This window comes from Rhinolophus hipposideros (assembly GCF_964194185.1).
Source record: "Rhinolophus hipposideros genome assembly, chromosome: 8".
Classification (NCBI taxonomy): domain Eukaryota; kingdom Metazoa; phylum Chordata; class Mammalia; order Chiroptera; family Rhinolophidae; genus Rhinolophus; species Rhinolophus hipposideros.
In genome coordinates, this window is record NC_138054.1 from 68,562,976 (window position 1) to 68,587,336 (window position 24,361).

General features: G+C 40.4%; 1 protein-coding gene across 3 annotated transcripts in view; it reads right to left on the reverse strand.

Moving 5' to 3' along the window:
• The window catches only part of AKIRIN1 (akirin 1), a 96,150-nt gene that overhangs the window by 8,525 nt on the left and 63,264 nt on the right, over nt 1-24,361 (reverse strand). For 2 of the 3 annotated variants that reach the window (XR_013993813.1, XM_081056522.1), the window contains exons 3-4: nt 3,425-3,531; nt 2,820-3,272 (exon numbers count right to left, since the gene is read on the reverse strand). Coding sequence is in view for 2 of the 3 variants with exons in the window: in XM_081056522.1 (XP_080912648.1) it covers nt 2,820-3,036 (217 nt within the window). In the remaining variant the exon portion in view is untranslated. The remainder of the gene's footprint in view (nt 1-2,819; nt 3,273-3,424; nt 3,532-24,361) is intronic. The other variant, XM_081056523.1, reaches the window with a different exon arrangement.

Here is a 24,361-nt window from a genome sequence, read left to right on the forward strand (position 1 = left end):
AAGCACATACTTGCCAGATTAAATGCAAGGTTGTAAGAACGGCAAAGACTTGAAACAAGAAAGGACAAGTATGAGGACAATGCTCATGAGAACAGAAGGTCTTTGATAAACCTCTAACTGCGTCCTGTACGGCAAAGCGAACAAATGGAAAGATACAAAACAACTTTGAGGCTGGTAGAAGGACTAGCAAGTCTAAGAATCTAAACGTGGTATGCACCAGAGGAAAATAAGGAAGTAGATGTGATTTTCTTCCCAAGAATGCCACATAAAACAGAACAGGAAAAGGAATTTTTTAAAAAGCAAATTTCTTTTTAGCAGTGAGTAATAATTTTAATCTTTCCTTCCATTATTATTTGAGGTTTTGCTTTCAGGTTATATCTGACTAAGCCATTTTTCCAGTTCCACCAACCACTACAACCCAGTTGCATTAAAGTATTCTTCATTTGCAGGTTTTCTGGCCTTTGTTCAAGCAGTTTTTGCTTTACTTGCAATAGGGCTGTGTCTCTCCCTCCAACATTATTTAAGACCGATCTAAAATGCTACCTCGATCTAGAAGTTACTCCCCAACCCTCAAGTCATGATCAATTAATTGCTTTGCATCCAGAGTCACTCCATGTTTACACACATCTCCCTGAGGTCAGCAACCACCTTCCACACCTGGTGTATCCACCTCACTCATTTAAGCAATAAAATGCTTAATTCTATAGGCCCTTTCCACAAAAAGTGCTATGACACATATCTTTTCTTTTTAGTGAAGTTTGTAAAACACAGCTTCTTGACCATTTGCAAGAGAACTTTACAACCCTTGAGGTAACAACTAGGGTGTTACAAAGTGAATTCACTGATTTTTAAATTCACTTTTCTATTAGTTGGCTTTATTCTTTCTATTTGTATAGCAACTAATATTTCCTTCCCCATTCTTCCTTTTTAATCCAGAAGGCATCTTTCACTTAAGCCAGAGCAAATAATGAATTATTCATACTTTCTTTCATGACAGAACCATATTCCAATAAGCATTAAGAAACATAACTAATCAATGTTTACAAATATCTTAAAAATATTTTAACATAAAATGACCATGAAGCCAATTTGCATAATTTATGCAAAAATTAAATTTTAAGATTAAAAATATTATGACCCCCATTATAGCATTCTGCCATATTAAGGCTTCCAAATACATTCAACAATCATTTATCAATCATTTGCTGTAATGTGAATTACAACAGAATTAGTCTAGAGGGTAGTTTTGGAATAAAAACATTTTCATAATATTCATCAAGGTAGACAGAGTAAGTATTAATTCTATTTTGCAGAAAAGGAGAGACCCAGAAAGAAAGGTTATGTGACTACCCTTGTATATCTGTAGGAGCAGTGAAAGAGTTAAAAAAACATCACTTTAAGTGGGCATCCACACCCTTTGCTTTTGAAGGGCTCTTGACAAAGAACTTTTGCAAACATTCTCCTTCAGTGCCTGAGGCTTTTTGCAACATTAAGTGGTCAGGGAATTTAAAGTCAAAAAGAGTTCGCCTTATGGGGCAGGGTTAGTCAGATAATAGCTGGGAGATTGAAGGAAATGAGTGTATCTGAATTAGCAAACAGAAGGGGGAACACGTGACAGTGGAAGGTAAGGATACGCGCAGTCAAGAAGGTCTGCGGGGAAAGAGCAAAGGCATAGTCTGGAAAGGAAACGTGTAAAGGCTGGGTAGGTCCGACGTGATTATAGGTGATATGTCCTTTCACTGGCAGCGTAAGGAAGAGGTGAACACGAGCAAGGATATAGTAGTGTCTGGGAGAGCCTGGCCGGCAGCTGCAGGAATCTTGGTTACGGAGGGTGAAGGCCTGAAAACTGCAGTGTGGATTTGCAAAGGAGGAGATAAAACCGAACAACAGGGCTAACTAAAAAGGGGCGAGGAAACAATGATTTTAAGGCAATCCCAAGGTTTTGCTTACGTTTGAAAAATAGACAAAAAACACAAAGAAATGAGTTGCCAAAGTCCAGTTTTGAGACTCCCCCCATTTCCGGGAGCCCTTAAAACTGCTCACTGTTAATTCTGATGCACTTTCCCCTCCACAACTCCACAACAGTTGGAATTTTCTTTTTTTTACTTTATTGTCACGCCGGCTCTCCCCCCTCCTTGGCCAAAGTGGAATCCCCTACTGAAAGCGAGCCTCTGCGACGTGTGGTGGAATCCCTGCTAACGTTTAAGGAGTCCCGGATTCTAGCTAACGACTTGCCGATTTCCAGCCGTGTATGGTCCAAGACAATAGCCACACGATAAAACGCGGCCAGTCCCTTAGAATTAATCGGGCTGAAATTGGATTCCTGGACTTCTGCGGCGGCCTCGGGTCTCTCAAGACCTCAGGCAATCAGGTCTCCCTGCAGCGGCAGGACAGTGCTGACCGGCCCCTACCCAGTACCCGGCCCCCGCCCCCACCCGCAAGGCCGGGTCCGCGAGGAGAAGCCAATTTCCCCGGGCCCGCGGATCTGCAGGGCGGCTCACCACGGCGGCGGAGGCAGGAGGCGCCGGGGGGCTGGGAGGGCCCGGCGCCGCCGCGGAGCGCCCCACCTGCCTCCTGCTGCCCACCCCTCCCGGCTCTCCAGCCCCCGGAACGCCGAAACCCGACCCTGCGGCCCCACTACCCCTCCCGGGTGTCTCCCACCCCCGGAAACGACCAGGCCCAGCGGCACCCTAGTTCCCTTTTCTCAGGGCACAGAAGGGGTCTAGGGGTGAATTCGCCTGGCGTCCGTAACCCTTCCCCCCACCCCCCTCAAAAAATGCCAGGGCCTGGCTTCCTGCCAAGCCCGCAGCGTCGCTTACCCGGAGTTGGAAGGCGTCGCTCGCTGCCGGGAGGGGCGGGCTGCTGCAGAGTCGGCGGTGGGGTCTGCATCTGGAGCGGCGGCGGCTCGGCGTCCGGGGGCCTGAGGCCCGGAGTGGGGCCGGGCAGAGGGGCGCAGCGCCGCCGCTTCGGGGAACCCGGGCTCAGCAGCGCCGCCTCGAACTCCATGGGCCGCTTCAACGTCGCCCCGCACGCCATGCCGCTGTCGGGCCAGGGACCAAGAGCGGTCGCGGTGGTAACACTAGCCCAAGCTCCGGCTCCTCAGCGGAGCTCGCAAGCCAAGCCGGCTCCAATGGCGCCTCCAGCACCCGGCAGCAGCGCTGGCCCCGCCTCCTGTGACGTCACGGGCCTGGCCACCGCCCGGCAGAGGGAGAGGAAGCCGGAAGAGGGCCGCTCTGGAGGTCCATCAGCAGCGCTCTGGCCCGCGCCGCCCCCTGTTGAGGAAATGGAACAGCCTGGGCGGAGACCTTGGTCACCAAGCAACCTGGGGAAGGCCCCCACCCCCGCCTCCGCCCCTCCCAGGGTCCCATCCCCCCCAACTCCTTCCAGAGCCGTCGCTGCCGGGTGGCCCTTTAGGTTTTCGCACCTGCGCGACACGGGCGTGGGGGAGGGGAGAGCTCAGAAGGGCCGGTGGCGAGCTGGCGGAGGTGGATAGCTTCAGTCCAATAACCTCCTTTTATCGAGTTCTAGTGCCTGTGATGAAGGAGAGGGTGATACTAAAAGGTCCTCTAGGGCGTTCCCCTGACTCCAGGGAAGTCTAGGACATAACCCGAGATCTGGGGATGGACTTTAGGAAGTCCACCAATCCCATGAAATTGTGTGCAATATGTGTGTGTGTGTGTGTGTGTGTGTGTGTATTTTAGGATAGATGACCCATACCTTCATCAGCTCATCAGAGGGGTGTGTTACTCAAAAAAGTTAAAAACAATCAGAAAACAACCAACTGGTTTAAACGTTCCAAGAATAGTGCCCGAGTGTTAAAAAGTATTAAGAACGTCAGCTGACAGCTGATTTGCCAGGCTCTGACCTGGCAGCCCAGGTGCTTCCTCAGGTCTATCTGAATTCTTTACAGCAGTACCAGCTGTAAAGTGCTTTTGATATTCTGGAAAGATAAATAACAGGAGGGTTCTGCTTTCAGAAACTGTTTGTGCTTGTATGTCACTGGGGAGCAGGTCCAATGCTTTAAACAAACCTTGAAAAGGATCTGTGATCCAAAAAGGTTAAAACCTTTCCATAGCTATTCATATACATTAAATAATGACAGTGACTCTTGAGATCTGTCTACTTCAATAATCTCTGGGATTTTCCAAAACAATCTAAATTTCAGATACTCTCTTCTAAATAGCCAATATGCCAGGTCAGTGTGCTCCAATATTTGAGTTGGAGAATATGGTCATACTTCCTCAGTCCCATTCTTTGTCCCTAGCTGTTGCTTTTTTCTGGGTCCTCCCCAGTTAATCCAAATTTCGTAAAGATCCAAACATAGGTCAAGGTTGGTTTTTTCTTTTGCATTTATGTTTGACAAACAGCACAAATAATTCAAAAATGACTGGGCGTACAAAATGTTAAATTTGTTTTATCCTATATCTTTTCCATAGGACATAAAGATGGTTTACAATAGGCTAGAAAACTAGAACTAGAACATTAGGGCCAAAGAAAAAGATCATAATTATCGTGGGGTTACACGTGACTATCTGAATTTGAAACTTAGTTCTGAGCTTCCTGACTGCCAGGGCAAAAATGAAAACAGTACGTATTGAATAGATCTTGTCATCTGAAAGGAATCAGTTCATCAGAAGAGACAGACCATAGTTTTTGTTTCCATAGCACTAAATTCTAAAAGTAGTTCCTTATGTGACTTTATTAGGAACCAGTGTATGATATAATAAAGTGATGAAGAAGAGAACCACAAATGCAAAACCAAATTCATATAGATATTTCTTGTTATATCTAATAAAAGCCAAGGACATAAAAAGCAACCTAGTGATGTTTTTTTTTTTTTAAGAGGCTTGTTTAATGTGGTCTAAGGAAATTGCTTTCTTGTGATCTAAACTGTTTCAAAGTTAGAGCTTAGAAAGTTTTAAAAGTTTGTCCCTTGGGTCATCATTCTAAATAGCACTTCTAGTTAGGGTTTTGCTAAGTGCTTTGATAGTCACCACTTCTCTGTGATCCTTTAAAGCTTTGAGCATGCCTTTTAATATTAGTGTTTTAAAACAGGAAGTTATAATTTGTTTATAGATCTGACTGTGCTTCAAGATGAGCAATTCCTTGAAAATAATAACCAGGCCTCACTCATTTGTGTTTCTCCATCTTCTGCATAGGGTTTGAATACAGTAGGGGTAGGCACAGAATAAATATTGGTTAAATGAATAAATGGTAATTATTTCAATGTTGTTCTCTTTGTTCCTGAAAGCTGAGAATCCACATTGCTGAATGAGGGTGGATTCATATGATTCAGAAACCAAACAAGTAGGTGGTGTATCCTATTGTAAGTTGAAGTTGACAGTAACCCAACCAGAGCAATGTCTTTGAGAGAAACAGATGGGCTGCTGGGACAGCCACCCAGTGTGATGTCTCCTTATGAGGTCACCACAGTCCAGGTCTGCTTTACTTTGTACATTCAGACACTTGACCAGTCCTATATGTGCCTACACACACACACACACACACACACACACACACACACACTACTACCATGTTTGCTCAAAAATAAGACCTACCCCAAAAATAAGCCCCAGTTAAGATCGTCAGTCAGATGGATGCATTTAGTACGTTATGATGATGTCCCAGAAGATAACATGACTGTGTTTGAATAAATGTAGATTGTTGTACATGAAATAATAAGACATTCCCTGAAAATACTCCCTAATGCGTCTTTTGGAGCAAAAAATAATATAAGACCTGGTCTTATTTTCAGGGAAATATGGTATAAGACCCGGTCGTCTTATTTTCAGAGAAACACGGTAAGTAACTTTCACGAGCCAGGCACCATACTATCAGGGTTGAGGATGTTATGGTATGAGAAAAGACATATTCCTGCCCTCCTAGGGCCTCTAATCTATTAAAGAAGACAGACATTAATCAAAAATCACACCAACAAATGTATAATTACAAGCTCTCACAAGTACTATGAAGGGAAAAATCAGGGAATTATGAGAGTATAATGGAGGTCTTACACTGTCTTGGAGAGCAATAAAGACTTCCCTGAATAAGTCACCTCTGAGCTAGAGGTTAACTAAGAAAAGAGAAGGTGGAACCATCCCAAGTGGAGGGGACAGCATATCCAAAGTCCAGTGATAGAAGAGACCATAATGTGTTTGAAGAATCAAAACAAGTCTAAAGTGGCTGTGGTACAGAGAGCATGAATGTAGAGTCAGGGGAGAAAAAGACTGATGAGGTGGGCAGGAGCCTGATCATTTAATGCCTTGTTGGTTACCAAGAGATTTTTTTTCAACCTTAAGAATAGTAGCAAGCCAATTCAGGGGTTAAAGTGGGAACAAAAGTGCTTAAATATGATCAGATGTACATTTGAGAAGATTCCTGAGAACAGGTTGGAAGAGAGCAGGGGTGGAGGAGAACAGTAAAGAGGCTATTGTATCTGTCCAGATGCATGCCTTGTAGTATTAGTTTTACTGTATTACAAGGAACCTCCCATCTCCTGGCACACATAAACTCTTTCATGTTCCCACCTGTGGGTGTTTTTATGATCATTCACCCTGTGGAAAGCTCAGCCATAGGTCTGAGGCTCTGTGTATTTACTGGTGCCAGCAGTTGTCCTACCCAGGGGCATAGGCTAAAGTTGGGGCTGGGAATGAAAGGAAAGAAGGATACCATCTTCCAAAATCTTCCAGGATTCTTTGCCCAAAGTTTCCAAAGGAGTTGTCTATATTTGCTGTCTCCTTTTGCATACTTCCCACCCACCACCCATCAACCCACACCCATCTGATTTCTGCCCCTCCCATTCCACTAAAACAGGTAAAGTCACCAATGACCTCCAAGCTATGGAGGGAAGTGGACTGAGCAATGTTTAAAAGATGAAATGAACTGATGTTGGCGAGGATTAGGTATGGAGGTAAGAGAGAGAAGGACTTAGGTATGACTCCCAGGCTTCTAGCTTTCTCAGCGCCATTTTCTGATAGAGTTTTCATCTGACAAGGACCAGATTTGGGAGGACAATATGAGCGTGGTTTCAGATATCTTGAGTTAGAGTTTCCTTTAAAGTATCACTTGGGATTCTCAAATGGTATGTGTGTGTAAATATGTGGGTCTAGAATTCAGGAAAAGTTTGGATTGGAGAAAAAAATAAGTGAGTCATTGGTGTAGAAATAGTAATTGAAGTTGTAGAGGCAGCTGGGATTGTCTAGGGTAGGAATTCTGTATGTGCTATAAGCCCCTTCTCTGAATGTTTTTAAGTGTATAAAATACACCTGATTGCAAAGAAAATTAGTCATGTATATGTATATACATATGTAGACATATATACGCATAAAATTTCCAGATAGTCTATCAATATCCATTGGATATTATTCATTTGATACTGATAGACTACCTGGAAATGTATAATATATATCCATTGGATATTAATAAATTATCTAGAACTGTATAATATAAAGGGTAAAAAAATGATTGTTGAGAAAGAAGAAACATACTGCTAAGGAAATTCCAATTATAGCCTATAACAAAGCGTGCCAAATTATCTAAGCAAAACCTAGGAACTAGGGTGGGAGCGAGGCAAGAAGAAGCAGTAAAATCCATCCAAAGGTTTCATGTGACTGTAGAAAGGGGAAATAAAAGTATTCTAAAAGATTTTGTCTAGTTGGGAGAAGGGAAGGAAGAAGATGGGGAACTAAGCATCTCTATAGGGCAAATATTTGGTGTATTTTTAAATATTATAACAACAGTGTGCAATAATAAACATAGAGGAAGGTAAAGAAATCATATATAAAATGAAAAAGTATGGTAGAACTCAAAAACAAACAAGAAAAAGGGAGAACAATGGTAATTTCATAAAACCAGAGGAATCAGCAAAGTAAAATAAATAATAAAATAGTATCAGTTGGAAGAACTAAAGTGAGTATTATCAATTGCCATTAAATGTAAATAAACTATCTCATTGAAAGACAGAATGTCAGATTGAGTTAAATACAAACCCAACTATGTACTGTATATAAGAAACAGGTTTAAAACACAGTGACAAAGAAAAATGGAAAATAAAGGAGTAAGCAAGGCATATCCAGCTACATAAAGGGAAAGTAGAAAAGGCAATGTTAATATCAGGAGCAATCTGAAAAATAGCACTACATGGGGTAATATGATATCATAATAAAAAGCATAATTTAAGAAGTTTTAATAATCATAAACAACCTGACAGCTAAATATATACAGCAAAAACTATTAGAAAGGCAAAGAGAACTAATAGAAATACAATTATATTGTGATTAAATAGATTTAGTACTGAATAATAGGCAAGAACATAGAGGAAATGAATAACTGAATAAACAAATTTGATTTAGCAGTCATTTATGGAGCCTAATATCCATTGAATAGAGAATATCCTTCCTTTTTTCAAATCCACATGAATCATTTACAAAATTAGACCATACATTTGGGTCACAAAGAAAACATTAACACATTTTTAAAAAAACAAGTTTACAGGGCACACTCTGATTATAATCCATAAAATTAGAAATACATAATAAAAGGTGATAAGAAAACCTTTGGATGCCTGGAAATTAATAAGCATACTCCTAGATAATATTGAAATGAAAAAGATAATAAAAAGTAAAATTATAGGGGTGGCTGGACGGCTCAGTTGGTTAGAGTGAGAACTCTCAACAACAAGGTTTGGGGTTCAATTCCTGCATGGGATGGTGGGCTGCGCCCCCTACAACTAAACATTGAAAAAGGCAACTATACATGGAGCTGAGTTGCACCCTCCACAACTAGATTGACGGACAATGACTTGGAACTGATGGGCCCTGGAGAAACACACTGTTCCCAGTATTCCCCAATTAAAAAAAATTTTTTTTAATTAAAAAAAAGCTTTAAAAATAAAAGTAAAATTATAAACTATGTAGAAAGCAATGAAAAAGAGAACACTTCAGATCAAATATATGGTGATGGAAGGAGAACTGACTCTGGGTGGTGAACACACAATGGGATTTATAGACGATGTAATACGGAATTGTACACCTGAAATCTATGTAAATTTACTAACAATTGTCACCCCAATAAATTTAATAAAAAAAAGAAAAAGAAAAAGAGAACACTTCAGATTAAACCTATGATGTACAGCAAAAACTAAAGTCAGAAGAAATTTTATAGCCTTTATTATTGAAAAAGAAATTTTAAAAACTTATGAAATTAAAACATCTTAAGAAATTAGAAAAAGAACAAATAAACTAAAAAAAAGTAGGAACAGAGTATTAATAAAGATAAAACTGAAAATAAACTAGAACACGAAAAATAGAAAAAAGGATGAATAAATCACAAAGCTTTTTTAAAAAGGATGATAAACTAGATGAACTCCTTAAAAAGCTCACTAAGAAAAAGACAAAATATTTAAAATTAGGAATGAGAAAAAAGACAACCATAGATACAGAAGAGATAAAAAGAATTTTAAGAGAGTACTACTTGCAACTTGATGGCAACACATTTGAAAAATTAGTGGAAATGGGAAATTTTCAGTTAAATTCTAAATTATACAAATTAACTAAAAAAGAGAAGGAAAACTATAATATAGCTATCATTATAACAGAGATTTGAAAGGTGATTAGAAATCTACCATTTAATAAAAGGATCAGAATGGGTGGTTTTCCAACTAAGCTCCATCTAACCTTTAAAGGACACTGTTATTTGATCTACTAGTTCAACCCAAATTTGGAAAGCTCCCTAATGCATTTTATAAAGCTGACATAATTTTTAAATCAAACTTTGATAAAGATAGTTCCAAAAAAGAACTATGGCCCATTTTTACTAAAGAATAGAGGCAAAAATTCCAGATAAAATATTAGCAAATGGAATTCAACACGCAAAAGTAAAACACTATGATCAAATTGGGTTATTTTAAAAATATGAGGGTGGTTAGACTATCAGGAAATGTATCAATACAATTCATAAAGTCCACAAATCAAAGAAGAAAAGTCTCAAAATCATATCAGACGCTGAAAATAATAGAAATTTTAGAAGAAAATGTATGAGGGGATCAAATATACAACATGCTGATTTCAGTTAATGATATTGTGCTATATAATCAAAATTTGTTAAAAGGATAGATCTTGTGTTTTCACCACACACACACACACACACACACACACACACACACAGAAAAGTAATTATGTGAAGTGATGAATGTGTTAATGTGTTAATTACCTTGATTGTGGTAATCATTTCACAATATATACATATATTAAATCATCACACTGTACACCTTAAAAAATCATGTTGTACAACCTAAATAAATAAAATTTTTGTCAATCATACCTCAATAGAGCTGAGAAGAAAAAAAATCTTTCCCTGCAAAGTATCTGTGTAAACCGCAGATGCTCAAAACATTTTGATAAAATTTGAATATTTACATTTAAAGAGGAAAACATTTAAAAATAAAAGCAACTATTTTTTGTATATATTTTTAAAAAGGAAATTTGAAAAAATAAAATGTAGAAGACCTTATATACAACTTAGGTATAAGGTAGACTAAGGCAACAAACTCGGAAAAGGAAGAACTACTTAACTTAATAAAATCTTTTAAATAAATTTTAAAATAGGCAACAAATCTTGGGAGGGAAATGCAATAGAATAGAAAATTAATATTTATAACATAAGATGGATTCCTACAAACTAACAAGAAAGGGACTGACAACTCAATAGAAGAATGGTCAAAGGACATGAAATAGTAATTCACAGAACGAATCTGATGGACAAGCATATAAGAAATGCTTACGCTCACTAATAGCCAAGGAAATGCAAATTAAAGTAACAATGAGATATCATTTTATACTTACCAGACTGTGAAAGTTTAAAAATTCAGATATTTATTGCTGATGGGATTGCTAAAATGGAGGCATTATTATATATTGGTGTAAATTAGTACAGCTTTTTCAGAAAGCATTCCAGCAACATCTATTAAAAATAAAAACATACCCTTTCATCTGCAAATCCCACTTCTGGGAAGATACCCTATAAGAAAAAAGCACTGGAATATATTTACATGGATGTTTATTGCAGCATTGTTCACAGTGATTAAAGGCTAAGATTAAAGAGAACGTTCATCATTCAAGCAGTGATTGAATAAAGTAGGGTAAATTTAATGCAACTATTAAAAAGAATGGATCGGAAGTGTGCATATTTACATGGTAGAATGTTAAAACGGAAACTAAGGTATAGAAAATTTATGTAATTGACTAAGACTGCACAGCTATGAAGGAGTAGGGTCAGGATTCAAAAAGTCTGGGTCCAGAGTTCACAAACTTAGCCACTAAACTACGTCACTTTTGAAGAATTGAATAAAAAATTGGTAGAAGATGACAAATAAAAGGGAAAAAGAGAGAGAGAGAGATAACTAAGTGTGGATATCAAAGGAGCACAGAACAAAGGGGAAATAATCATCTAGTAACAACTGTTTTGCCCCCCCACCCTCCAAGACAGGACAGGAAAGGACACAGAAGCCTCTGTTCCTAGCTCTCAATATGGTATGAGTCTGGTGACTTCTTAAGCCACCAGAGGTCACCCCGGCATCCTTCGTTGGGTTACAGAACCTGCCGTCTTGGCAGCGGGTACCACAGTGCTTTGGGGCTTCTTGCCCTCCCACTCTGAGCTGCTCCCGTGTCTCGTGTGGCTGTGTCTGCCATTGTCCTTGGCTGTTGCTGGTGCAGCTATCATACTATCATTCTCAGAGATCGGAGGTAATGGAGGCGCTCCTCCCTGCCATATAGCAGTAATGGGGTTGAAACACAGACTTGGGGACCAGGCAGACGAGGGTTCAAATCCCAGTTCCGCTACTGACCACTTTGTGTAAGTCTAGGCCAGTCACAACCTCTCTGAGCCTTGGTTTGCCCATCTGTAAAATGAGCCTACATCACAGGTTAATAATCAGAATTAACTGAGATAATGAATCTCAGATGCTTAGAACAAATCTTATTATTTATTAATAAAGTCAGAAAATTTCTCTCAGTGCAGGCACTTGTATTCAGCTAGTTTTCATTTACTTTTCAACTCATAACCTTTCTTCCCATTGTTTTCTATAAGACTCCAATAAAGAAAGAAGTTGGGCAATGAGCCAACTGTTTTGTTTGTATAGCCTCTAAAACACTTTTGAAAAACTACTCCTGTGCGTTTGTTTAAGTTGACATTAAAGGTTTTCCATTCTAAGATTAAATATTGCAAAGGGTAGGATTTCCAGCATATTGCAAATATCAAAATTTAAAACTTAAAAAAATTATACAACTGTTTTGAATATATTGAGTAGAATCTAAACACTATAGTCTAGAATGAGAGCTCTGATCAGTAAGGGCACCATATCAGATACTGCTTGACCAACCTAAACATATCCCTTTTTGAGGCATTTCACAATGTGTGAAACAGTAGTAGACAGAAAGAAAAGGCTAAGCAAAAGCCATGAGGTAATAGCGTCTGGGAAAAAGATGATATTAAGAGAGAGAGCTATAAGGAGAATAAAGAGAGAAGCCATCAGTAGAAGCAATAGGGAGAAGGAGGGCCAAGGATAGAGATGACCTGTGTCAGAAGGATGGAGGAGTGACTTGGGTAGGAAGCAATGAATGACCACCTATCCATGGGAGAGGGACATGATGAATGGAGTAGTTTTTCATGCATTAGCGCTGTTACTGTATCCTAAATGGCAAACAACAAGGGTTCAATTGCACAAAGCCCGGCTGTAAAGCCTCAGATGGTTTTTATGCTTCTTATCGATGAATCTTAACAACAATGAACCCTCATTTCCTGAGGTAAAGGCGGGGGGATGCCTTTGTTTCCTTTAGCCTGAAAGAGCTTATACTGTAGAAATCAGCACCAGGAGTGAGGTTGCAAGTAGCAGACTTTCAGAAGTTGTGAAGTGAATGTGGCAACCACAACAAGATGGTGAGCAGTGAGAATCTTCCTTGGGTTAGTTGCTGGATATTGTAGCCATTAGGAGCATAGACTCTGGAGCCAGATAGCCTGGATGTGAATCTGGCTTTGTTGGAGGACTTTGGGAAAGTTTCTTCACCAATTTGGGCCTCAGTTTCATCTGTAACTGGGGTGTATTTGTTTCCTATGGCTGCAGTAACAACCACAAATTTGGTGGCTTGAAACAACAGGAATTTATTCTCTTACAGTTCTAGAGATCAGATGTCTGAAATCAGTTTCACTGGGCCCAAATCAAGATGTTGGCAGGGCTATTCTCCATCTGAAGACTCTAGAGTACAATCTGTTCATTGCCTTTTCCACCTGCTGGTTGCTATCAGCATTCCTTAGCTTATGGCTGTATTATTCCAGTCTCTGCCTCTGTGGTCACGTTGCTTTTTTCTCTTCTGTCTGGGTCACATCTCTCTCAGACTCTCTGTTATAAGGATATGTGATTGGATTTAGGGCTTACCTAGATAATACAGGATAAACTCCCCATCTCGAGATCCTTAAGTACATCTTTTGCCATATATGGTAATATTCTGACACTAACTTATGTACTGGCACTAATCATATGGAGTTAGTGCAGAACCCATAAATTAAGAGCATGGTTCCCAACAAAACTGCCCTCCCTTTAGGTACCAGCTGGGCTTTAGTCATTCCCAGGTTATGTGCATTTCTGACCAACTGACCATAAATGTGGGGGTTTCCATAACCCCCTTAGTTCAATAACTCAGTACAATGACTCTCATAAATCAGGAAAGTGCTATATTTACAATTACAGTTTTATTATAAAGAATATTAGTCAGGCCCAGTCAAATGAAGACATATAAAAGGTAGGGTCTGGGAGGGTCCCAAATGCTGAGCTTCTCTGTCCTCTCCCTGTGGAGTCAGGGCACATCAGCCTCCTGGCACATCAATGTTTGCCAACCAGGAAGCTCTACCAAGCTTCGGGGTCCAGAGTTTTTATCAGAGTTTCATTATGTATGCGTGATTGATTGGATTATTGGCTATTGGTTGTCCATCAACCATTGGTTGAACTCAATGTCCTTTCTCCCCTTGCCTTCCTGGGGCGGGGGGGGGGGGGGTCAGGCTGATATCACATGTGTATGCAATGATATCTCATTGTTGTTTTGATTTGCATTTCTCTAATGACCAATGATGAACGACGTTGAACATCTACCTTGTCATGTGCTTTATTGGGCATTTGTATCTCTTCTTTGGAGAAATGTTATTCAGATTCTTTACCCAATTTTAATTGACGTATAAGTCTTTGTTATTGAGTTTAAGAGTTCTTTATATATACTGGACATGTCCTTTATCAGATATATGATTTTGCAAATATTTTCTCCCATTTTGTGGGTTGACTTTTTACTTTTTTGGTGGTATTATTCATGGCACAACTTTTCTTTTTTAAGTGTGTTTTTCCAGGACCCATCAGCTCCCAGTCAAGTAGTTGTTTCAATCTAGTTGTGGAGGGCACAGCTCACAGTGGCCCTTGTGGAGATCGAACCGACAACCTTGTTAAGAGAAACGCGCTCTAACCTACTGAGCTAACCAGCCACCCTGGCACAACATTTTTAACTTTGAGGTAGCCCAATTTATCTACTTTTTTCTTTCATCAATCGTGCTTTTGATATTGCATCTAGGAAACCATTGCTTAACCTAAGGTCACAAAGATTTATTCCTATTTGTCTTCTGGTGTTTTATAATTTTAGTTCTTACATTTAAGTCTATGGTCCATTTTGAGTTAATTTTATGTATATTGTGAGGAAGGGGTCCAACTTCATTCATTTGCATGTGGCTATCCAGTTGACCCTGTACCATTTGTTGAAAATTAGTACATTTTGAGCCAGATGTTCAATAGTTCGAGTTCTGGAGAGAGGCAGAAAGTCTTCTTGCCACAGTTTATGACGGTTCTGAATTTTAAAATTTGCTTTGAATTTGGAAAACTAAACTGGAATTTTTCCTTTCTTGCTGTAGGTGCCTAAAATAATCAATTTATCTTATGTGTTTCAGCTTGTGAAATTGTTCTAATCAAGTCCTCAGTGTCTCACCTTTGGGGAGGGCACATCAATTGTAAGTCAAACAATCACAGTTAATTAACTGCCACAAACAGCAGACTACTAGAATTCCAACAGAAAGCCAATCAGGGTTGTTGGTTGCAACCACAGAAGCCAAAAGTGGCTAACTGAGGCAGAAAAGGAATTTATCAGAAGGGCGTTATGTCCCTAATAGAAAGGAAGGGAAAATGGGAGAAGCAGTCTTGGAAAATGAACAGAAAGTTGTGTGCCTGGCCAAAAGAAGCTAGACAGCTTTAATCATCTCTCACCATAAGAAAAGTATAACCACTGCACCACCACTGGACTTTTGTTGCTGCCAGATTCTTGGCACTATTGCTGCAGCCCTTAATAATCTCAAACTGAGTCTTTGCAAGACTCCAGTGTCCTAGGCATGAACATCTTATTAGCCAGGCCTTGGGTATTGGTCCATGGCCTAGAGCAAGGGTGTCCAAATTTTTTTCAACGTTTTTTTACCAAGGGCCATATGCAGTAAAATACACAAACAGCCGGGCCACTCACTCGAGGTGAAGTACGTATTGCCTCACCTGGTTTATTTAAGTAAACTAAATATATTTTTGGAATTTGCTGTGGGCTAATTAAAAATGGATGGTGGGCCACAGTTGGCCCATGGGCCGCAGTTTGGACACCCCTGGCCTAGAGGATAGGGGAGAGGGAAGGTAAATACCTGTTACCCTTCAAACTTCTGTAATACAAGTTGAGCTTCTCTCTCAACTGACACCCATAAATGGGAACTTCAATCAAAATAAGAAGGGTGTTCAGTCATGAGATGGCCAAAGAATGACAAGATACATTACAACAATGAATAATAATACAAACAATAGCCAACATTAATGGAGAACTATGTAGGTACAAGTTTTACATGTGTTAACTCTGTTAATGCTCATAGCAGCCATATGAGATATGTTCCATTACTATCCTATGTGGTAGATTAAATAATGGCCCCCAACAGTATTTATTTCCTAATCCCCGGAACCTAAGCATATGCCAAAAGGGTAACTATTACCTATTGTATAATAAAGAATTTCACTGGCCTTTGTCCCTGTTATGTGAATTATGTCTCAACAAACTATTAGAAAATTTTATTAATACATGGTAAAATTGCTATGAAAGGGAAATCTGACTTCACTACTAAGGTGGGACTGTGGCCGCCAGCAGTTCCAGACTCACATAATCACAATTTTTTAACCAGAAAGAAAAGGAGCATCTTTCTCCCAAATCTGCTTTGAAAAATCTCGGGAAAAATGCTGATTAACCTGTCTTGGGTTATGTTCCATCCCTGTGTCCCAGGGAGATCACAAGTCTGTGATCAGAAGAGAGGAGTCTGGGAGGACAAAATCAGGATTCAGGGAATCCTGAATCAGGGAATAGATGCAGAGTACATTGTCGAAGCTGCCTAGGGAATTTTGGCAGAATCGAAGAGAGACTCTAGGAACTTGAATTTCAAGGGTCTACCACCAAGGAACAGCAAGTACACAGTTAGATCAGGCTGATTTTGCTTTCAGGATTCTCAGTAGAGACACAAGATTTAACGGCTTAATTAAGGCTGCAGCCATTGCCTGAACAGCTTACAGGGCTGTGAGGCAAACTTGGAGCCAACACTCTAGTCAATGAAGAATTTGGAACAATGCAGAGGAAGGAATTCAAAGCCACGAAAACCATACACATATAATTATATAATGTTATTAACCAATGTTATCCGAATATATTTAATTTTTTTAAAATTCTGAAAAAAAAAGACAAAAAACTATACACGTACCGTGTTTCCCCGAAAATAAGACCTAGCCGGACCATCAGCTAGAATGCACCTTTTGGAGCAAAAATTAATATAAGACCTGGTATTATATTATATTATACCCTGTCTTATATTAAAATAAGACCGGGTCTTATATTAATTTTTGCTCCAAAAGGTTCATTCGAGCTGATGGTCTGGCTAGGTCTTATTTTCGGGGAAACACGGCATATACACACGGGTAGACAGATATCCTGAGAGTGCCAAAAAAATATGTACAAGTGGACACTTTGGTCAACGTTGCTCAAGCAGTAGTTTGCTGTAATCAAAAGTGTCTGGATGCTGATGGTAACCACTATGAGCATCTCTTGTAATTGCAGAAGTGAAATGTGACTTGTATTCACCTTTTCTTACCAGTATATATTGAGTATAACAGTTTTAATAGTTTTTTCCTTTCTTAAAATGTGTACACATTTTTTTGGCACCCTCTGAAGATAAATATGAAAACTCTTTATAGAACTTGATTTTTAAAAAATGAACTTAAAGGAGACTTATTTTTTACTGTTTTCAGTTTTGTACTGTTTAAATATTTTGCAATATTTCATAAGAAATATTTTTTTAAAAACAAAAATTGTGTGAAAAAGAACGGAGTTCTCATTGTTGTCAGATTATCCTTATCTAGTGTTTGGTTCTCCAAGACTCCTGTCTCACTGCTATTAAAAGCAGATTGGAAAAAAACAGTGTGTATTTTATGCTCTTTATATGTAAAACAAAAGGGGGGGTATGGAGACAGAGTCCCAGAGAGTGGTTTCCAGACTCTTAGCCTCACGTGGAAAGGTGCTGGCTGTTATTAGATGGCCATCAGCTGTAATCAGATGCCCATCCACTATGGCTGGGTGGCCATCAGCTACCAGTTAGACATTAGCCACTAATATAACTGCTGTAGCTACACTAGGGGGTTGGTTGGTGGGTTGGTTGGCTGGTTGGCAGAGAAGCGGTGGGCAGATTGTGGAGCCTGCTTCCTGTATCTCCAACCCAGCGGCCAGCGATAATATAGTGGCTCCTATCTATGGCTCCGTTGATGTTCCTTTTTGGCCTCACCATATCCTGCGTTCTTGTGCGGGGAGCAGGAGCTGAGTCTCTGCATGACAAGGGGTTATATATACACATATGCATAGATTATCTTTGGAATGATAAACAGGAAACTGGTAAAAGTTAATGATTCTTGGGAGGAAAACTGGAGTATTGGAGGACAGAGGTGGGTAAGAGATTTACTTTTCATTGCGTATTGGCGATAGTGTTCGAATTTTTTTATCATGTGAATGTATTGCCTATTTAAAATAATTTTTAAAAATATGTATCATTCAGAGATTGAATAAAGTGGAATGGGTAGTATCTGAGGCAAATAGGGTAGATAATTTCCTTAACGTGTGCACCAATTCCTTCCTATCTTGTCTCCCTATACTGCAGAGGTTGGAAAGCTAACACTACATTCCTAGACCTTCTTGTAGCTAGGTCTCCCAATGTATTTTAAGTTCACTAATCAGATCCATGCCGAAAGGGCTTGAATTTAGAACAGAGTTAAGTGGAGGAGAAATGAGGCAGCCTGGGAGGCCTTCGGATGTCACGGTTCTGGAGCCAATAGCTTTGGCAGTGGCTTCCCCAGATCTGAGCTGAGGTGGTGTGTTCTGAGAGCCAACGGTTGGGACAGTGGCTTCCTAATTTCCTAGTTTTCTGGTGTAGCACAGGTAAGAGTTTTCTTGGTGGTAGCTTGAGCCTGACTTAAATCAACCTTCATTCAATAACCAGCTCTAAGTGTAGATCGTGACAATTTGTGAGTCCTGTGTGCAGTAGGCTCTGTGAGGTGTACTGGCATCAGTCCCAAGTTGATGCACCCGGCAGTGGTGGTCTTAAAGGTTAAAGGTGTAGAGAACACTCGATATTTTTTTTGGGCCCGCAGCATTGGAACTTCTTGTCCTGCATTTAGTGAATTCCCCCAGGTTATAAAACTTAGGCATAGGGCCCATCATCTTCTACAAGAGCTGAAAGTGGTAGGGACTTCCCTTCCCACATCCCTTGCTAGAGCACTGGCATCAGGACTGGGCTGTACCAGTCAGGCACACATGCCTCAAAGCAAGCTAGACAAACTGGTTTCAGGAAGACCAATTCCTGGAAAAGCAGTGACTGCAGGGGTGGTGATGAGTTCAGTATTCAGTGCTAGTGTTACCACTGGCATACGCTGCCTGTCTAGAGCTTCATCGCCATGGCAGTGGTATCCCTGTCACCGGACCAGTTCCGCAACTTGATTTGGGTTGTTTCTCATTGTGCAGCCCAGAATATGATGCTTCTTCTCAGTCCCCGCATTGATTCTATGAGCTACTTAATATCCTTGTGATAAATTTGTTTTCTGTGTACAATACCCTGGTTGGGTTTTTGTTATTTGCAATTAAGAACCCCGATGAATACGCGTAAAAAAGACAAATCCTCCCACTTGAGTAGGGTTTCTGCCAGCAAGATTCGCAGTTTAAGGAACGCCCTTTGCATTAACAAAGTATGGCAGTAAGTGATAGAGTAGATTAAGTAATGCTATCGTATATTCTACTTGTATTAGTCAGGGTTCTCCAGATGTACCATGTTTTCCCAAAAATAAGACCTAGCAGGACAATCAGCTCTAATGTATCTTTTGGAGCAAAAATTAATATAAGACCGGTCTTATAGTAAAATAAGACCGGGTATGATATGATATGATATGATATAATATAATATGATATAATACCCGGTCTTATTTTAATATAAGACCAGGTCTTATATTAATTTTTGCTCCAAAAGACGCATTAGAGCTGATGGTCTAGCTAGGTCTTATTTTTGGGGAAACATGGTACATATATATGATAAAGTAGCTCGCGTGATTTTGGAGGCTGAGAAGTCCCACAGTCTGCTGTCTGAAAGCTGGAGACCCAGGAAAGCTGGAGATGTAATTCTGTCCAAATTCAAAGGTCCAAGAACCAGGGGAGCTGATTACATCTCAGTCCAAGGCCCGGAGTAGACAAGATGAGGTGTCTCACCTCACTGGCAGGAAGTGAAAGGGGTGAATTCGTCCTCCCTCCATGTTTTGTTCTATTCTGACTCTCAGTGGATTGGATAAGGCCCACTCACATTGGGGAAGGCAATCTACACTACTGGTAACTTTTTCCTTTGTTGTACTTTTAAATCCCCTCTTTAATTTATTTCAACTTTAAAGATAATTAAATTATATTTAATAGCTGATAATAACAATGTCTGTGATTTGGTTGCTTCTACTTGTTGGAATTTGTTTGTTTCCTTGTGTGGGTAGAGACTTTAAAAAAATATATTGTGAGTCATGTTACTTGAAACTTTGTGGGAAAACTTTGAGGCCTGGGTTGAATGGTATTCTTCAAGAGAGAGTTTAGATTTGTTTTCTTCCAAGTGCCCAAAGGTCCTAACAATCCAGAAAAACTTTAATTTTTATTTTGAAGTATTTGGGGCTACACAGATAAGGTGAGTATGTCTCTAGGTAAATACATATTAGTGGAGATACGGGGTGGAGAATTCTCAGGAGAGAAATTTTTTTGTTTATTGTTTTACTTTACTCTGATCCAAGGCTAAGACAAGACAGGCCCACATCCCCACAGTCCCCCTAGTTTGGCAGGTTTTGTTTTTTGTTTTTTCTTAGTTTACCCACTGCCCACTGAGGACAGCAGCAATTTGGGGTTTGGGAAGGCTCTGCCTTGTCTCCTTCTATGGCCTGTGAAAACATAGGTATTATTAGGTCACTAGGGATCCGTAGTATTAGGTCACTAGGGTTCCATGTATGCCTTCCGGGGCAAATAAGGCTCTCACGATTGCTTACTCCTGTGGATTCCTTACATACCAGTCAAGGTCAGACATGCATTTAAAAAAATTCTTTACATTTCATATAGGTTTTTTTTAAGGTTCTGCTGAACCGGGTTTTCTGTGGATGGTTAGTATATCTTCATAAACAGAATCTCTTTTTAAGATTTTATACTTCTCTTGGATTTATAATGCTAAATCTCAGAAGGAAAGCTAATTTATTGAGATACTTATATTTTTCAGTTCATCTAACACATTTAGGAGAGAACTCAGCATTTGGGAAACATGCTCTAGGGAATCTAGAATATTACAACGAGTAACTTTATGCAGCCTAGATTATATTGCTTGCTATTGAGTGTCCCCTGATCTGGGACAGATCACTCTACACACATCCAGTGACTCACCTATAGTTTTACCACCCACGAAGGATTAGGATTCAGACAAGGAGCTTGCTGGCCAGAAGCCACAGAGACATGACTTGACACCTGCTGGTGGTTAGGGAGCCTTCCTTTGCTAAAGGAGGGAACCTTGTCTATGCTCCCCAGTTCGAAAGTTCAACAAACATTTATTGTTTCATACTTTGTGTCATATTTTGGGCATGAGTGCATAGATACAAAGATGAAACAGAGAAGGTCACTGGCTTTTAAAGAACTCATACTATTGGGGCATGCCCTTTAGCAGGAAAAGAGAAAGACATAGATAATTTAAATACATTATGGTAAGTATTATGATGTGGGTGAAATAATAGAAAATACATATTGGTCTCTGCTTCCAGTTCCTGGCACAGAACTCCTAAAACCCTTGTAATTCCCCAAGTGATAGGAGCACTGGGATCATCTTTTGTTCTAATGAGGTAACTCTGGATGGCTCCTGGATGGCGGTTGGTCACCAGAAAGACTAAGCTGTGATTAGAAGCTTGGAATTTTCAGCCCCACCCACTAATCTCTAGAGAGGGGAGAGAGGCTAGAAATAGAGTTAATATTTGATCATGCCTACATGAAGAAGCCTCCATAAAATCCCAACAGTATGGGGTTTGGAGAGCTTCCAAGTTAGTGAACACATCCACATATTGGGAGGACGACACACCCCAACTCCAAGGAGACAGAAAATCCTATGTATGAGACCCTCCCAGACTTTGCCCAATGTATCTCTTCATCTGCCTGTTCATCTATATCCTTTATCATATCATTCAATAAACTGGTAAATGTGTTTCCCTGAGTTCCCCGAGCAACTTTAGCAAATTAATCAAACCCCAAGAAGGGAAATATGAGAATCTTTGGTTTGTAGTCAAGTTGGACAGAAGTTGTGGGTAACCTGGGGAACCTACTACTTGCGACTGGCATCTGAAGTGGAGGGGCAGTCTTGTGGGACTAGGCCCTTAACATGTGAGATCTGACACTTATTTGCAGGTAGATAGTGTCAGAATGAAGTTAAATTGTAGGACACCCAACTAGTATTGCAGAGAACTGTTTGGTGGGCGAACTTCCCTACACAAACATTTGATAACCAGAAGTGTCAGAAGTGAAGTAGTCTGTGTGGAGAGTGAAGGAAACACAGAGGAGGGAAAGTCTGGGTTATCCCCCCTACAAGGTGGTAAGCTCAGAGCGACATGGAAGAGGTTAGTTTACTCTGCATCTCCACACAAGGAACTCTCTTTCGCTCCCAGATTTACTTCTTTTAGTTTCAGCTACAAGTAGAGAAAGAGTAGGGTCTTCCTGTCCCCACTGCAAATTTTTAGGAAAGGGGAACGAATTGGGCCTACTTGAATCAAATGTCCTCCTGCTCTGGTCCAATCACTGTGACCAATGCTGGTCACAGAAGACATATATGACGGCCAAAGTTCCGAGGGATGGTGTGAGTAGGAGCTGTTCTCAGAGAAAAGAGGTTGTGGGGGGCTGGAAGAATACCTGGTGCTGCCTTTCTGTAGCATCCAAACCTGAATCAATCCTGCCACCTTCCTTTTATGTTCTTTGCCTGAGCAGCTAAGAGCTGCTGGAGAAAAAAAGCCGCACAAACATTTGTAGAAATTTAAATTGAAACATCCAAATAATAAAAGATCCTTTAGGCCACTGATAGGTGGGGAGGGATGATGCTAGTTTGGGTAGCATTGCAAAGGAAACTGATTTGCTGGCCTCACAGGGGCATGATCTTGGTGAAGTTGTCACAATCCAAGGTCAGGCTCTGAGGTTTGCAAGCTTAGAAACATGAGCTTGTCAAGCTCTCGGAACTGATGTGATTTGTAGGTACTGATTCACGTTAATAAAATTCACATGCAACTGATGTACAACTCCTATATAAGAATTTACAAAAAAATTTACAAATTTTACAAAATTTACAAATTTACAAAAAAAAATTCATATCAGCCCTCCTCAGATCTGTTTTAAAAATACCTTTTTGAACCCCAACTCAATGTCACACCCTGTGCTGGGTGCTGGGGACACAGAGATAAATAAGACACAGGCTTTGTTCACTAAGAGCTCCCTAACTTATGTGTGTTCAGTATGGGCAGACACCTTTACTTTCTGAAATTACACAGCTAAGGAAACCAAACCGTAATTGGGAAGTACCTTGCTGAAGATGAAATAAGAACAAAGGAGGTTGGTTGGAGGGTTGGAATGGTCATTTGTACCTCTGATATGCTAGATCCAGCTTTCTGTGGTGGGGAGAACTAGACACTGAAGTAGACCTGGCACAACCACCCTCCTCCTTGCAGTGCTGTGACCAAGAACGGCCAATGTTTTTGTCTTCTATGCTGTTTGCACTTCCATGACTGCCCATAGCTCTTCTGAGCAGGGGTCAAAAACAAGTCTACCTTCTTTCTGTAGACATTTTCCATTTTATGTGAAAGCTCAATCTCCAGTCCTGGGGGCTGAATAGAGTTGGTGGCATTCACCTTGGGTTTCAACCATTTTGCATTGACTTTACTGTCATATCACTGTAGACAGGACCTGCTTTCCTTAGTTTCTCACTTCCTGAGGGCCCCTCCCTCTCTTCTCATTGTGAATCTGTGCCGTTCTGATTGGATTCTGGATATCCTTCTGAGAACCTCGATAATACTTTGGCCATGTTCCTCCTCTCTTCCTAGCTGTTTTTTTTCAGACATTTGACCATTTCCTTCAATCTTCTACCCAACCTTGATCCCTCCAACTCCTAGCAGGTGACTTTGCCATCTACTTTAGCTAGAAAATTGGGGTGGGGTGTACCTCCCTCATACGCAGGTACGAGCTCACTATAAAACACCTCAGCTGCCCCTCTCTAGTGCTTTGGGGCACCTCCGAACACCCCACCCCACCCCACCCCATTCAGCCTACTTGCTCTGTCCCCTCCAGTTCTCATCTACTTTTATGGCATCTGAGTCTTGCCTTCCTGCTCAGCCCTATGGTGGACAGTATACCTGGTTCTATGGACTGAATTGTGTCCCCACCCCCAACCACAATTCATATGTTTGAAGCTCTAACCTCCAGTGTGATGGTATTTAGAGACGATGCCTTTGGGAGATAATTAGGTCACAAGGGCGAAAACTCTTCCCTTACTCATTAAGCTCTATCAGTGCTACTCTCTTAACATCTTTTGAATCTCTTCCTTCCTCTCTGCTCTCCTGCCTGGGCCCTGGTGAAGTCCACTTTATCCATTATCTTGACTCTTGCAGCAGCCTGGCTGGTCTTCTTGCCTCCAATCTTGTCCCCTCAAAACTATTTTTCACACTGCACGCCCCAACAATCTATTTAAAATGCAATCT